At 26.2% G+C, this 15,731-nt stretch overlaps 1 protein-coding gene across 4 annotated transcripts in view; it reads right to left on the bottom strand.

Annotated features, from left to right (window-relative positions):
* LOC122505514 (dmX-like protein 2) overlaps nt 1-15,731 on the bottom strand; it is a 41,793-nt gene that overhangs the window by 21,150 nt on the left and 4,912 nt on the right. For all 4 annotated transcript variants that reach the window (XM_043617186.1, XM_043617189.1, XM_043617188.1 and 1 more), the window contains 9 exons: nt 15,468-15,680; nt 13,299-13,431; nt 12,761-12,958; nt 12,276-12,457; nt 12,032-12,150; nt 11,808-11,901; nt 10,815-10,968; nt 6,369-7,930; nt 997-3,417 (listed from right to left, as the gene is read on the bottom strand). In XM_043617186.1, coding sequence (XP_043473121.1) covers nt 997-3,417; nt 6,369-7,930; nt 10,815-10,968; nt 11,808-11,901; nt 12,032-12,150; nt 12,276-12,457; nt 12,761-12,958; nt 13,299-13,431; nt 15,468-15,680 — 5,076 coding nt within the window. The remainder of the gene's footprint in view (nt 1-996; nt 3,418-6,368; nt 7,931-10,814; nt 10,969-11,807; nt 11,902-12,031; nt 12,151-12,275; nt 12,458-12,760; nt 12,959-13,298; nt 13,432-15,467; nt 15,681-15,731) is intronic.

Raw genomic sequence — 15,731 nt, 5'->3', positions numbered from 1 at the left:
TTTTCTACTCTATTATTAAAAAATATCAAAATTAAGAATGAAATTATTATCATTATTAATTGAAAAATAAATTTGTTATATCTTTATATAAAATAAAATTCTTTGATGATAATATTTTCTCTTTTTAGCTCTTTTAAATTTTAAAATCAAATTCTAGTCAAAAAAAATCTAATAAAATTTAATTCTTGCATAGAATTTAATTAAAAATTTTTTTAAATAATTGAATTGATTTTAATTCAAAAATATTTACGGAAATTTTAGAAATAATTAAAATCTTTAGAGGAATTCAATTAAAGTTGTGAAGAAAATAATTAAATTCCTTCAAAGAATTTTGTAAACCTTGTTGAAAATAATTGAATTCCTCTGAAGATTTTTTATTATTTATGAAAATAATTGAATTCCTTCGAAGACTTTTTTTTAAAATTATATTAAAAATAATTCAATTCATCTGAAGAATTTTTTATTTATAAAAATAATTGAATTCCTGCGAAGAGTTTTATTAAAATTATATTCAAAATAATTGAAATCCTATGAGGAGTTTTATTAAAATTATATTCAAAATAATTGAATTCATCTGAAGAGTTTTATTAAATTTATAAAAATAATTGAAAATTTCTGCGAGGAGTTTTATTAAAATTATATTCAATATAATTGAATTCGATAGGTTTTATTAAAATTGTTTCAAAAATAATTAAATACCTGCGAAGAATTTTATTATTCATGAAAATAATTGAATTCCTGTAAAGAATTTTCTTATTTTTTAAAAATAATTCACTTCTTGCGAAGAATTTTATAAAAGTTTTAGAAAAAAATTGAATTTTATTTTTTTTTTAAAATAATTAAATTCCTGCCCGAAGAATTCTAGGTATTATTTTTTACTTTTCTTTTAATTTAATTAAAAATTTGGATTTAGTCTTTTATTCATTCGTCCAATTATCGGACCGGCGCCCAAAAATGACCAAAGGTAATTTACTATTTAAAAATAAGTTTACAAACCCAATAATTCCTCTTCCGATTCAGAATGAAAAGCCCAGACGAGATTATTCGTCGCGACACCTTGTTTTTGAAATTGTGCCCTCTGCGACATTGGGAGACAGCGTATGAGATAATTATAGTGTTTCATCGCAAGGAGAAACCGTAGTCCACAGTCATCCAAAGAGTCTGTCGATACAGCCTCGCCATCCGGAATTCCAGTCAGGTTCTCCTTAGCGATCGCATTCTTAGCCGCGTCAATCGCAAAGCGTTCCGCAAAATCGACATTACACGTGGAGACAGTGTCAGCGAGGGCCAACAAGTGCATTTGGTCCAGACTCGAGAGACCTGGCAAATGAGTATGAGTAAGTAGCCGAGAGAGTAGTCGTCCTTGCCTGGGACCAAAGTGAGAAATTCCCTGTCGTTCAGGAACGGACGATCGTCTGTCCTTCTGTCGAGAAGAATCATAGTCATCGTCGAGCATATCATCCAGGGAGTCGCCCTCATCGACATTCCCGTCGAACAGTTCGTTATAGTCCTCCTTGTCCTCCTTCTGTTGAATGGCGGTGTTTGTTTCCTTGTCCGCGATAAGCAGCGTCCATAGAGGAAGGGGCGAAATTGACGTTATTTCCGCGTAGTCAAGTGTTAATTCCTCGGGAATTTGCGTAGTGGATCCGCGAGGTTCGAGTGGCGAAGTAGTGCCGACGTAACTCACGGACATTGTTCTCGATCTCGACCAACCGCTTCTTTGTTTCATTAGGTTTTCGTCGTCGGCTCTGATGGTGCACGAACTGGCGATACAGCGAACCAGATGGGCTAGAATTGCCTTCACCCAGCGGATTTTTCCAGAGTTCAGCAGCTCCATCAATTGCTTCGGATGATACTGAGGGAGGACCGGACAGGCTATTCGCGAAGCTTCGAATAGACCGTAATCGGGCATGTAGTCGTAATTAGCGCCTTCGGTCTGTAGACCACGTTTTTTCTTCGCGTCCAGCATGGTGAGATTGATGCTACTCACTCTCGACAAATGTGTCATGGAGGAGACGTTCGCCAACCTTCTTTGCGACGTCTCATTCGCCAGGGTGCGCAGATCCTCGTCCCGCAGATTCCGACTCGCTTGGAACTCATCCGACTCCTGGTGCTGTAATCCAGAGTGGAAAAAATCATTCTTTGGATTCGGTTTCCATTGCGAGTAGACATGCATTTCGGAGTCCATTCCAACCACCAGAATTCCGTCCCTAACCCATGAGATCTGCATCGGCAGGGGCGGTAGACCATCGGCTGTTAACAATTCAATTTTCCTCAGCTTCATCCAACGAATCTCGTCCACAAACTGCGGTTGTGCGAGAGAAGAAGTTTTGCGTAAAATCGGTCGATTCGTGCCCTGCGACTCCTTCATTGCCTTCATATTCGCTTGGGCGAGATCCGAGCAAACCGGAGTGAACAACATGACCTTTGATCCAACCCCCACTGTCAATATATGCGATCCATCCTCCTTCGAAACCCAATCGAGCTGCACCAAATGCTTCTGCGTCAGTGGACAAGTATTTCCATTCTCGATAATCGATTTTCTCAACGACTGCAGAGTACTAAAGGAAGGCACCGCCAAGAGACCAGCCTTCGCATCCCCACCATTCTCACCATTCCTCGGCGATCTCACATCCTCATGACTCAACGTCTGCAAAACCTGCGTCAATCTCTGCTTCTTCTGCAAAAATCGACTATCATACAAATAACTCAAATCCAAATGCTGATCGACCTGAATTCTCGGCAAATGAATATTCTTCAAGTGTATCGTATCCTCCAAAATCCACTCACTCCCCCCTGTACTCTCACATTCATAAATCGCCACACAAAGATTCACGTATCTCGAATCTGGATCACTTTTCGTCGGTCTTGTAAACGATTTTCCGTATTTATAGGCGCAGGCAATTCTTCCACTATAAGCTGCACTGATATTCAACGGTTGACCAGTAATATCGATCGTTGATTCCTTATCCTTGCGGATCATTTCCCACTCGCACCATTCGTAACTCAATTGATTTTCCTCGCCAATTTTCGTTACTTTACACTTCCAAAATCTCACTGTACTATCGCTGCAGGCCGTCACGACAATGTAGGGTGCAAAACAAGCGGGATATATTGATGAACTACTTAAATGTCCGGCTGCGGGGGCGGCGTGAACAACTTCAACTCCTTCGGGTAATGGTAATTCTTGGGTACAAACTTTTGTTGTTGTTATCAGTACATGACTATTGTGATGTCGTCGATGAAAAAATGTTGAATCATAATCGGCTTGACTCTCACGACGACTTCGATTACCACTTTGACTTTGTCGTCGTGATCTTCGACCGTCGCCGTGACCATATCTTCCTGGTGTACCGTCGTCATCTTCATCCTGGACCAACTGGGAATCTGGCACGTACATCATCGATTCTGATAGACCTGGAAAAATTACAAAATATTTATTATTCACTTATATATCGGTTATACAATACTTTCTACTTCAAATAAATTTATTATTTAAATAATAATAGGTAATAATTTTATTTATTTTTAAATTTATTATTTATTTAGAATGTTGGAAACGATCTCCAAAAGAACATGTCAATTAAATAATTTTTTTATTTGTTTTAACAATATTTATTGCCGAAACAATGCTTCTTCCTTTTTTCTTTGAATATTTTGAATTTTAATCCTCAAAAATAAATAAATAAAATAAAAATACAATTTATTTTGTACTATATAAAAAGAAATACAGTAGATCTTTTTACACGAGAAAAATTTTAATTTGATTTGAATTTAAATATAATTAAAAAATTATTTATTATAAAAAAGTCATTTCTTATATGATTTACAAGTTTTTAACATATTCAATAAACGAATTATTTACCATTAAAAATATTTTCATTATATTTGATTGCAATAATCGTGAAAAAACTAACTTTTACATTAAAAAACTTTAAAAATTAATTTTTTTATAGTGCCGAAAAGTTATTCTAATAAAGATTTAATTTGAAGCAGAAATACAGAAAAAAATTTCGTTCACTTGAACGTTCAGAATTCTTCTAAAGAATTTTCATAAAATTTTTGATAAAATAAATTCTTTTAAATAATTTTATTACAATTTTTAAAAATAATTGAATTCCTCAAAAAAAAAAAGAAAAATGGTAATTTCTGAAAATAATTCAATTCTTGTGACGAATTTCATTAAAGTTTTTGAAAATAATTTCTTGCGAAAAATTTTATAAATACATAATGGAATTTTTTGGAGAAATATCATTTAAACATTAAATATTTTATTGAATTCCTACAAAGAATTATCTAAATTTAAGAAAATAATTGAATTTTTGAGAAGAATTTTATTAAAATTTTTTAAAATAATCTAATTCTTTCAAGAAATTTAATTAAAAATGTATTGAAAATAATTATATTCCAAAACATAAATTTTATAAAAATTTTTGGAAATTTAAAATTGAATTCTTGACAAGAATTTTATTATTTACAACAAATAATTGAATTCTTGGCAAAGAATTTTATTAACATTTTTGGAAATAATTGAATTCTTGGAAAGAATTTTATTATTTATGAAGACAATTGAATTCTTGACAAGAATTTTAGTATTTTTGAGGAGAATTTTATTAAAATTTTTAAAAATAATCCAATTCTACCAAGAAATTTAATTTATAAAAATAATTGAATTCTTGAAAATAATTTATTTTTTGGAAAGAATTTCATTATTTCTAAACTTAAACTAGTTGAATTTTTTGAAAGAATTTTATTATTTATGAAGATAATTGAATTCTTGTGAAGAATTTTTGTTAATATTTTAGATTTTAGAAAATAATAAATTATAATATTTAATTAGTTAATATGCGAATTTTTAAAAAATTTTAAATAAAAAATCGTTAAAAAATTGAAGTTGTTTAAAATAAAAAAATTTCGCATATTTATTTAGAAAAATTGTAAACGAACTCTTATGAAATTCAAATATTTTTGTAATTTTTAAGTACCAAACTTTGAATTAGTTTTATTATAGTTCTGAAATACAATTCAATTTCATATTCTGTAAACACTTAAATGATTGTGAAAAATATTAAGTGGAGACTTCGACTACATTTTTAACTTTCATAACAAAAAAATGATATAAATCTTCTATAAAATTATTTTTGTAGTAATTTTTTTAGAGGAAATCAATGATCAGAAGATATTCTGACCCTTTTTGGATTCTTATTGTTCTTAAAAATTGATAGATTTTAAAATCTATCCGTAATTTTGTAGAAAAAATGTTTTTGTATCTAAAAAAATGTTTTCGAATGAAAAAATCGATTTTCACAATTTGTGAAGCATTTTTTTTTTAAAAAAACATTGTTTTTTAGGTTGATAAACCGAAAATAATATAATTTTTATTCAACGTTTTATGTGGAAATTCATTTTTTCTATCTAATTTCAAAATTTAAATTTTATCGTAATTTTTCTGTATTTATTTTTAATTTAAAAAAATTAATATTTGAAATTAGTTAGAAAATCAAACAAGTAAATTTTCATATAAAAAAAATTAAATAACAAAAAATTGAATAAATAACAATGGTATTTTTTTTAGAAATAAGAAAAATAGAAATCCAAAAATTATTCTAAAAATCATTTTTTCATTCGTCAATTTTTTTTGTAAATATAAAAACACATTTTCTACAAAATTACGGATGGATTTTAAAATTAATTTTAAAATAAATTTTTAAGAAAAATAAAAATCCAGAAAAGGGTCAAAATATTTAAATAAAATCTAATAAAATTTAATTCTTGCATAGAATTCGATTAAAACTTTTTTTAAATAATTTAATTGTTTTCAATTCAAAAATATTTACGGAAATTTTGGAAAATAATTAAATTCTTTCGAGAAATCCAATTAAAATTGTATTGTAAATTTTGAAAGTAATTAAAATCTTTAGAGGAATTCAATTAAAGTTGCAAAGAAAATAATTAAATTCCTTCGAAGAATTTTGTAAACCTTGTTGAAAATAATTGAATTCCTCTGAAGAATTTTATTATTTATGAAAATAATTGAACTGAAAAATAAAAATACAAAAATTATTGTAAAAATCATTTTTCCATTCGTCAATTTTTTTGTAAATATAAAAACACCCAAAAAAGGGTCAAAATATTTTTCGACCATCGATTTCCTTTTAAAAAATTACTATAGAATTAATTTTATGGAAGATTTAAATCATTTTCTTGATAAATAGTTAAAGTCTGCCCTTAAAAAAAATTTATTGTATTAAAGTTTCTGATAATTTCAAAGTCTAGTCGCTAAGAATAACGAATAAAAAAAATTACGAAAAGTTAAAATAAAGAATAATGAATAGAAATGAGAATAAAAAAATAAAGAGATTACAAACCATTTGATTCTGGTTGCGAAGCAATCACCAATCGCCACATATGAACAGTCGTTCCTTTCTGCGTTCTCTCAAGAACAACAATATAAAACGGCTCCTCAAATACTGCCGATTGTTGTAGATCCACCATAGCATCGAGTGTCGATTCCATTAAACCCAAATCATTAATCGTCGTATCGAGACCAGGTAATTTCTCATCGTTTCTCTCGCCCGTTATCAATTGCTCTTGAAAAACATGAAGAAATTGTGTATTCTGCCAATCGTGCGTCGCATCCGAAATAGCATCCAGCTGAATAACACAACCAGGTCTCGCTGTCGATTGTTGTGAGACAATTTTAATTCGATCATGAATTGAGTGTCGAATACCGTCATCCGATGAGATGTCAGTCGACAAACTGGCCATTGAATCCATCATTCTACTGCGTCTCTCACTGATGGAAACCTCAGCCAGTAATGTCCTCGCGTCAATAACCGCCTGATAGACACGCAACGATTCACCATCGCTCGCAACAAAACAGGCACTCGGCGAATTCGACAAATTTCCCAATGTTGTGCTAGGAAGAAGTGTCGGTATCCAGGCGACATTACTAAATGCCGATATTTCCGGTGAATTAATTCTCGCCAATTCCGAGACACCACCACTTTTTGATAATGGTCCAACTGCATCGACTCGCCACAATATTAATTCACTGCAAAATCCAGTTGGTGACATAACATCTTTACCATTTATATCCTCCTTATTGATAATAGTCTCAATTGATTCTTGATCCTTATCGCCATTTGGAAAATCAGGTAATGCAACATTATGATGTGAGGTTGTCACCAAAAGTGGTAGAACCGGATGACAAGTGATGTCGTTAACACGAAAACGATGACCGGAGGCACGACACGCGTGACCAATGCTCAATACTTGGGAGAATTTTGTCTTATCGGCAAATGTCAATTGCCAAAGATTTAATGTTCCATTCTCGTGTTTTGAGACCATTGAAACTATTGGACTTGGCTGTGTTAATAAATCATTGACACTTTCTTGTGTTGGTTTACCATTTTCCATTGTTGTACCGCCATTTTCTTGTATTGTTTCTTGATTTAGAGAGAAATTTTGTACGTTCTTGATTAATTCTTGTCCGGCTTTTGATGTTAATGTCGATTGCTCCTCGTCTTGTTCAATTAAACTTGGCAATGGTGTTGTTACTTCGTTTGTGTCCATTTGTTTTGTTGACGATTTTGCAACTTCACGAATACTGAGTAATGGACCGCCGGTATTGTGCGAATACATTGAGACATTGTGACTCATTGTTGATGCATCGCCTAATGGAAAGGCATTTGGAATTCGTGTTGAAAATGATATTTGTGCCTGACGAAATGAACCTGGATGATATTCATCTAACCATTCAATGTGCCAAATTAAAAATGAACCATCAATTGGATGAATTGAAAATAAAAGATCGGGATTGTGATGCCAATCGCGGAGTAGTGTCTCGATTTTTGTATCCAATGAATCCGGTGCATGATTCATTGAGGACGTCGCATCTGTCGCTATCGAATTTATCGATGTTGTATTGCTGTAAATAAATTAATATTTTATTTATTATTTTTTGAAAAAATCATTCTTTTTTCAGGGTGACAGCAAAATTAAATTTTCAAAATTCTCCCACTTATTTTTCATTTTCCCTGATTAAGAAATTTTTAAATAAATTGAAAATTCTGCATAACTGATTAAAAATATATTTAGGGTTGCCACACGAAAAATTAATTTTGTTTTTTCCTGATTTCCAGACAAAATTTTCACTCTTTCCCTGACCTTAAAGAATATTCTGATTCACTTTAAAAATAATTAGAACCTTAAAAAAAATTTTCTGTTACATTTATTTACGAATTTCTTTATAATAATTTAATCTTCTATAAAATTTTCGAAAAAAATTAAATTCTTTACAAAAATTTCAATAAAATCCTTCGCAAGAATTCAATTATTTTTATAAGAAAAACCATTTTTTTTACATCAATTCAATTTTTAAAAAAATGTAATAAAATTCGTTGTAAGAATTCAATTATTATCATAAATAATAACATTTCTCTTAGGATTTAAATTATTTTTAATACAATTTTAAATAAATTCCTAGAAAAATGTAATTATTTTCAAAAATTTTTTGCAAGAATTCAATAACATTTCACAAACAATGAAATTCTTCGCTGAAATTCAAATATTTTCAAAATCTACTATTTTAATAAAAGTTCTCAAAAGAATTCAATTATTTCCATAAATAATAAAATTCTTCACAGGATTTCAATTATTTAAAAGAAATGTAATAAAATTCGTTGCAAGAATTCAATTATTTTTCATAAATAATAGAAATCCTTCACAAGATTTGAATTATTTTGAAAGCATTTTTAAGTAAATTCTTTGAAAAATGTAATTAATTTCAAAAATTTTATTAAAATTCTTCGAAATAAATAAATGAAGAATTATCAATTATTTTTAATAATTTTTGCAAAAATTTCTAGAGAATTTTCAAATCCATTTATTTATAATTCAATTTTACGAAAATTTGATTAAATCAGAAATTATTAAACTAAATATTTAGAAAATAAAAACTTGAAATAATTAAAAAAAAAATTCAATTCAACTTTTTGAAAAAAATTAATTCTTATGAAGAATTTTATCAACAAATCTTTAAATAATTAAATTAATATAAAGAATTTAATAAAATTTTTTAGAATAATATTGAAAATAATAATGTTAAAAATCATTCAATTCAGAAAATTCTTTTAAAAATAATTGAAATTTTGCTAAAAATTTGATTAAAATTTTTAACAATAATTGAATTTCGACGAAGAATTTGATTACTTTTGAAAATAATGGAATTCTTGTGATGAATATTGTTATTTATGGAAATAATTGAATTATTACAAGCAATTTTATAAAAAAAAGTCAAATAAATGAATTTTTTAAAAACTGTTTTGCAAATTCTATTTTCAGTAATTGAATTCCTGTGAAATTTTTATCAAAATTTTTATTAAATAATTGAATTTTGTTGGGAAATTTTATTAAAATAGTAGATATTGAAAATCATTGAATTGAGAAAATTTTTTTAAAATAAATAATAAACAATTAAAATTATTATGTAAAATTTTAACTGAAATTCATTTTTAAATCAATTTTTATTAGAAAATTTTACGACAATTTAATTACTTAAATACAAAAATAAATAATTTATTGAATAAATGTTTCTCAAAATCAAAATTCCATAAAGAATTTTATCAACAAATTTTTAAATAATTGAATTTTTTCAATGAATTTTAATAAAATTTTCAAGAATAATTACATTTTTCGAGGAATTCGATTTGAATATTGTATTAAAAATAATTGAAATTCTATGATGAGTTTTATTATTCATGAAAATAACTGAATTATTGCGAAAAAATTTATAAAAAATTTATAGTTGAATTCCTGTGAAATTTTTATTATAATATGAAAATAAATAAATATTTGTGTAGAATTTTATTAAAGTTTTTGAAAATAGTTGAATTTCTGCGAAGAATTTTATTTCTTTTGAAAATAATTTAATTCTTGTAATGAATATTGTTATTTATGAAAATAACTGAATTTTACAAAGAATTTTATTATTAATATTAATACAAAAATAAATAATTTATTGAATAGCTGAATGTTTCTTAAAATTGAATTCTCGTTAAGAATTTTATCCACAAATTTTTAAATATTTGAATTTTATTGACGAATTTTATTAAAATTTTCAAGAATAATTACATTTTTTGAGGAATTTGGTTAAAATTGTATAAAAAATAATTGAAATTCTAAGATGAGTTCTATTATTTATGAAAATAATTAAATCTCTTTAAACAAAATGTTATTATTCATAAAAATAATTGAATTATTGCGAAGAATTTTATAAAAAAAATATATAAATAGTTGAATTACTGTGAAATTTTTATTATTTATGAAAATCATTGAATTTTGAAGAAGAATTTTATTATTTTTAAAGATAATTGAAATTTTGACGAGATTTTTTTAAAATTTTAAGCATAATTGAATTTTTGCTAACATTTTTAACTTCTCTAAAATTAAAATTTTTTTTAGTGTTTTTAACTAAAATTCTTCATGATTTTTAATAATTAATTAAATATATTTACAAAATTAAATAAAACTAATTATGAATCCTGCAAAATTAATTTTTTCCAGTACTTTAATAAAAATCCCTGACTTTTTCCTAACCAATTCTACTTCCCCTGACTTGTGGCAACCCTGATATTATTGTTTTTAAGTAAAAATTTTATTTATAAAGGAAAACATGAGATAAAGTCTAAATACAGTAATTAAACATTAATTTTTTGGTCAGTTCACAATAAAATAAAAAAAAGAAAATTCTTAATGGGGGGAAAACCAAGACAATAAAGATACATATTTTTGTGATTAAAAGAGATGTTTACCTAAGACTTTGGTGAGAATGGGCACTGTGAGGAAGACTAGGATGGGACGATGTTGTATGTGCCGTATGATGTTCATCGCTACTGTGATCCTCTTGACTCATTGCTCGTCCACCAACATTTGCTTTCTGACTGGATTGGTGCTTAGTGCCTTTCTCTGTTGGTCGCACGATACCATAACACGATAAGATGCTGCCTAATAAACCATATTTCTACCCAACAACCATGCAAAAACATGCACCAATATCACCTATATTTTTTTATTTATTTATATTCAAAACCCTAAGTGAATCTCTCGGGAGACACTTATTAAAGAGGCATTAAAAAAATAAAAAAAAAATATTTAATTTCTTTCTCACTTTAGAGAAAATTTGAACTTTATTTCTAATTTTGCATAAAAAATCAAGTTTAATTTAATTGATAATTAATTTTAATTATAAATTATTTCTGAAAGATTCTTTGCTTTTTTTAGATTTATAAAAAAAAGAATTCTATTTTAGAATATTAAAATTGTTCCACTTAAAAAAGAAAATGCAAAGAAGAAAATAGAAATATAGTTTAAAAAATAGAGCGATAAACAAAAAATGTAATTAAATAAATAAAGCGATAAATAATGTAAATATTTAAAAATGAACAGAAGCGTAAAAATATCATTACAGTGAATGCAAATCATCTTAACTAAGTCCATAAAAACAAGACAAAAAATATTAATCAAATTAGTTACATAATTTTTCCCCAATTATCGCGATTTTATAGCATTTTTGAAAAACAAAATTTTTGCCACGACATTAGTCGCTTATTTTTACCATCAACATCATGAATAAAAGTGGTTAATAAAAAAATTAAAATCTTTCAAAACAACAATTTGTTTAAATAAATGCAAAATTGGAAGCAAAATGTTAATTCAATTCATGTTAGAAAATAGCGAATTTAAAAAAAGAATCAGAAAACTTGCAAAATTTTCAAAAACAAATTTGAAAAATTCAAATTACGTACTTGGTGTATGCTCGTCTTCCGAATCATGTTCCGTTTGCTCCACTTCTTGATTTTGCATACCTTCCTCTTTTTCCACGACTTTCCGCGTCAATTCCTGATATGTAAAATAAAACCAATTCAATTTAATTAATCAAAGGAAAATTAATTTAATTGAATAATAATTTCTATTCCGTTTTTCCTAATAGTAAAACTAAAATTTACATTTTTAAGAAAAAAAAACAAACCTGTAAAATGTTTTCCGCCTGCATCGTAAAATGCATTTCTTTATTATTCAGCCAATGTAAAATGAAATTTGGTTCTCGATCCGGATCGCCGGTAATTAAACTTGGTACAAGTGGAATATCTGTAACATTTATTAATTCTTTCTTTCAACTATTAAATTTCAATTAGTAAATTATTTTCTAAATTTTGAATACAAAAATTTAATATCCAAAAGTTGAAGTGAAAATAGAGAGAAATTTATTGCACCTGTTTCGGCATTAATGCTCGCCGCTAAATGAAAATGCATTCCAGGATAGTGAGCCGATGTTTGATAATTATTATGAAAATCGTGAACTGAATACGTTGACGGTAATGTCGGAAGAGTTGGGGCAGTGTGACCTGCCTGGTGTTGTTGTTGCTTCGCATGACGACGAATGTGGAAACACGTTCTGTAAATATCAAGTATTATTAATTCCAAGAAAGAAAATAAATTAATAAGGAATATAATTAATTCCTGCAATAAATTAAAGGAAAATGTAATTTATTGTATTAATAATAAAAATTCTCCTCATTATTAAAAATAATTCCCATATATGTATTAAAAAGGGGCAATTTTTTAATAAAGAAAGAAAAATAGAAAGCGAATTTAAAATTCGAAATGTATGGAAAATTAATTAAATTAAATGAGAAAATTATAATAAATAAAAGGTAACGAAATTAAATCCAATTTTGATAGAAGAAAAAAAACATACTTCATGTGTTTAAGGCGTTGCATAAACCTGTGTTTATGCATATTATGATGACGATGTTTTCCATGATGTCCATGTCTATCACTGCCTTCAAACTGACTCATATTTGCTAAACCTTCAATTTCCGGTGGTATCGTCTCAGTCCAAACTCGACAAATATTATCACGACAGGAAGTTACTAACATATTCGAAACTGATCCCCTATTAAAGACAAAAAAAAATTATCCCTTATATTTCAAATTTCACTAAAGAAATATTAAAATTCCTTTTTGCTTGATCATTATTACCGCAAACAATTAATACCGAAAAGTAAATTAAAAAATGATATCAGTTATCAATTCAAATATTAAACATAAAATTACAATTCTAATATTAAAATTAAATATCAATCAAATATTAAAATTAAATATCAATCAAATATTAAAATTAAATATCAATCAAATATTGTCAATTTTCAAAACATTTTAAAACAACTTTTCTTAAAGTTTACAGTGAACGAACTTCCTTAAATAATTTCTTCGATAATAACGTGTCTTCTTACTTTGGCATGTATTTACTAGTTTTTCTCCATGAAATGTGAGTGACAGCCCGAGGATGAGCGACGTAAACGAAACTATAACTATCATTAATTGGCAAATTAAACGACGATTGATCAATACTCTTCGACGGAAACACTGAAATTAAAAAAAAAGAAGACAAATTTAGAAATATCAGCTACTTAAAAACAAATCGTATAAAACAAGACGTAAATTTTATTTCCAATTTAAATGTAAATGCATTTTCTTGACGAAATGAATACTAAAATTATTTATATTACCAGAAAATGTTAAGCCAACAGCAGCAGTATTTCATTTATTATGAAAATTAACAAAAAATTTGTTGTTTTCGAATATTAATATCAATTTTGGAATACTTTCTTATTTAAAATTTAAAAAAATTTAATTATTAACTAATTTACTAATAAAATTACAATTATTGTTTTCAAAAACTTTAATAAAATTCTTCGTAGAAATTCAATTACTTTCAATACAATTTCAATAAAAGTTCTGAAAAGAAATCAATTATTTATAAAAAATTAATTAAATTCTTCACAAGAAAACAATTATTATGAACAATTTTGAAAAAATTCTTTGTGTCAATTGAAATTGTATTCTAAATTTAATTTTAATTACATTCCTCGAAAAAGTTTAATTATTTTCAAAAAGTTTAATTTATTCAATTTTTAGCAAGATTTCAAATATTTTCATAATTTATCAAACTTTTCGTGAAAATTTAATTATTTTAAAGAATTTTAATGAAATTTTTAGCAAAAAAATGATTATTTTGAAAAATTTCAACAAATTTTTTTAAAAGAATTTAATTTTTTTTCTAATTATAATAAAATTGTTTACAGGAATTCAATTATTTTAAAAAAGTTTGATTCAATTCTTTATGAGAATTAAAATATATTTGCAATACAATTTTAATTAAATCCCGCGAAAAAATTCAATTATTTTACGAAAATTCAAATAAAATTCTTAGCAAGATTTCAATTATTGTCAATACAATTTCAATAAAATTTTTCAAAAGAATTCAATTATTTTTACAAATTTCAATAATATTTTTCAAGGAATTCAATTATTTTGAAAACTTTTTATTAAATTCTTTATGAGAATTAAAATATTTTTGATACAATTATAATTAAATTGCTCGAAATAATTATATTATTTTCGAAAAAAATATTAATTAAATTCTTAGCAAGGTCACAATTATTTTAATATAATTAATAAAACTTTTCGCTGAAATTTAATTATTTTACAAAATTTTTATAATATTTTTTCCAAAAATGTTATTGTTTTAAAAAATTTCTTTAAAATTATTTATGAGAATTAAATTCTTTTCCTAAATAATAAAATTTTTGTCAGAAATTCAATTATTTTAAAAAATTTTGATTAAACTCTTTATGAGAGCTGAAATATTTTCAATACAATTTTAATTAAATCCCACGAAAAAATTCAATTATTTTCGAAAATTTTAATTAAATTCTTGGCAAAATTGTAATTATTTTCATAATTTATCAAATTTCTCGCAGGAATTTATTTGCTTTAAAGAAATTTTAATAAAATTCTTCGCAAAAATTTTATTATTTTAAAAAATTTCAATAAAATTCTTTATAAAAAATTCAATTAAATTCATTAATTTTTAATTCATTAAATTAAAGTGTAATTATTTTCCTAAGTAATAACATTTTTCGCTGAAAATCAATTATTTAAAAATTTTTTGGTAAAATTCTTTACAAGAATTCACTTACTTTTGATAGAATTTTAATAAAATTCTTACCAAGATTACGATTATTTTCATAATAATTAATAACATTTCGCGAAAGAATTCAATTATTTAAAAAAAATTGTAATAAAATTTTCGGAAGAATTGAATTATAAATTTCTTCTCAGGAATTCAATTCTTTTTAAAAAATGTAATAAACTTCGTTTTATTATTCTGAAAAATTTGAATAAATTTCTTTATAAGAATTCAATTATTTTAGATTGAAAATTATCAAATTTAAAAGAAATATTTTGAATTGAAAACAATTTGGTTTAATTAATTTTTCGTATTTTTTATAAATTTTAATAATAAATTTTATAAATATTAATAAAAAAGTATTAAAATTAACAAATTTTAAGAATAAAATAAAATTCCTATAAATTAAAAAAAAAATATCGAAACTCACGTTGTTTATTCTCGAACCAAATTTTCACGAGTCTATCATTCATTCCTGTTGTCGCAAAAAGTGTACCATCGGGACTGAATGTCATTAAATGAACCGGAGTCGCTGTACGACATTTCCAAACACAATTCCATGTTCCAACGTCGTGTGTTGATCCCGAATCACCAGGTCCCGGACTCTCTGCCTCACCACCAATGGAAAAAGTCACGGCGCTGGCTGTATTAACAAAATTCAACCATTAGACACAAATTTTTTTATTTTCCTTTT

Source organism: Leptopilina heterotoma, unplaced genomic scaffold (assembly GCF_015476425.1).
Source record: "Leptopilina heterotoma isolate Lh14 unplaced genomic scaffold, ASM1547642v1 Lhet_36, whole genome shotgun sequence".
NCBI classification, from domain to species: domain Eukaryota; kingdom Metazoa; phylum Arthropoda; class Insecta; order Hymenoptera; family Figitidae; genus Leptopilina; species Leptopilina heterotoma.
This window is presented reverse-complemented; position numbering and strand designations above follow the sequence as displayed.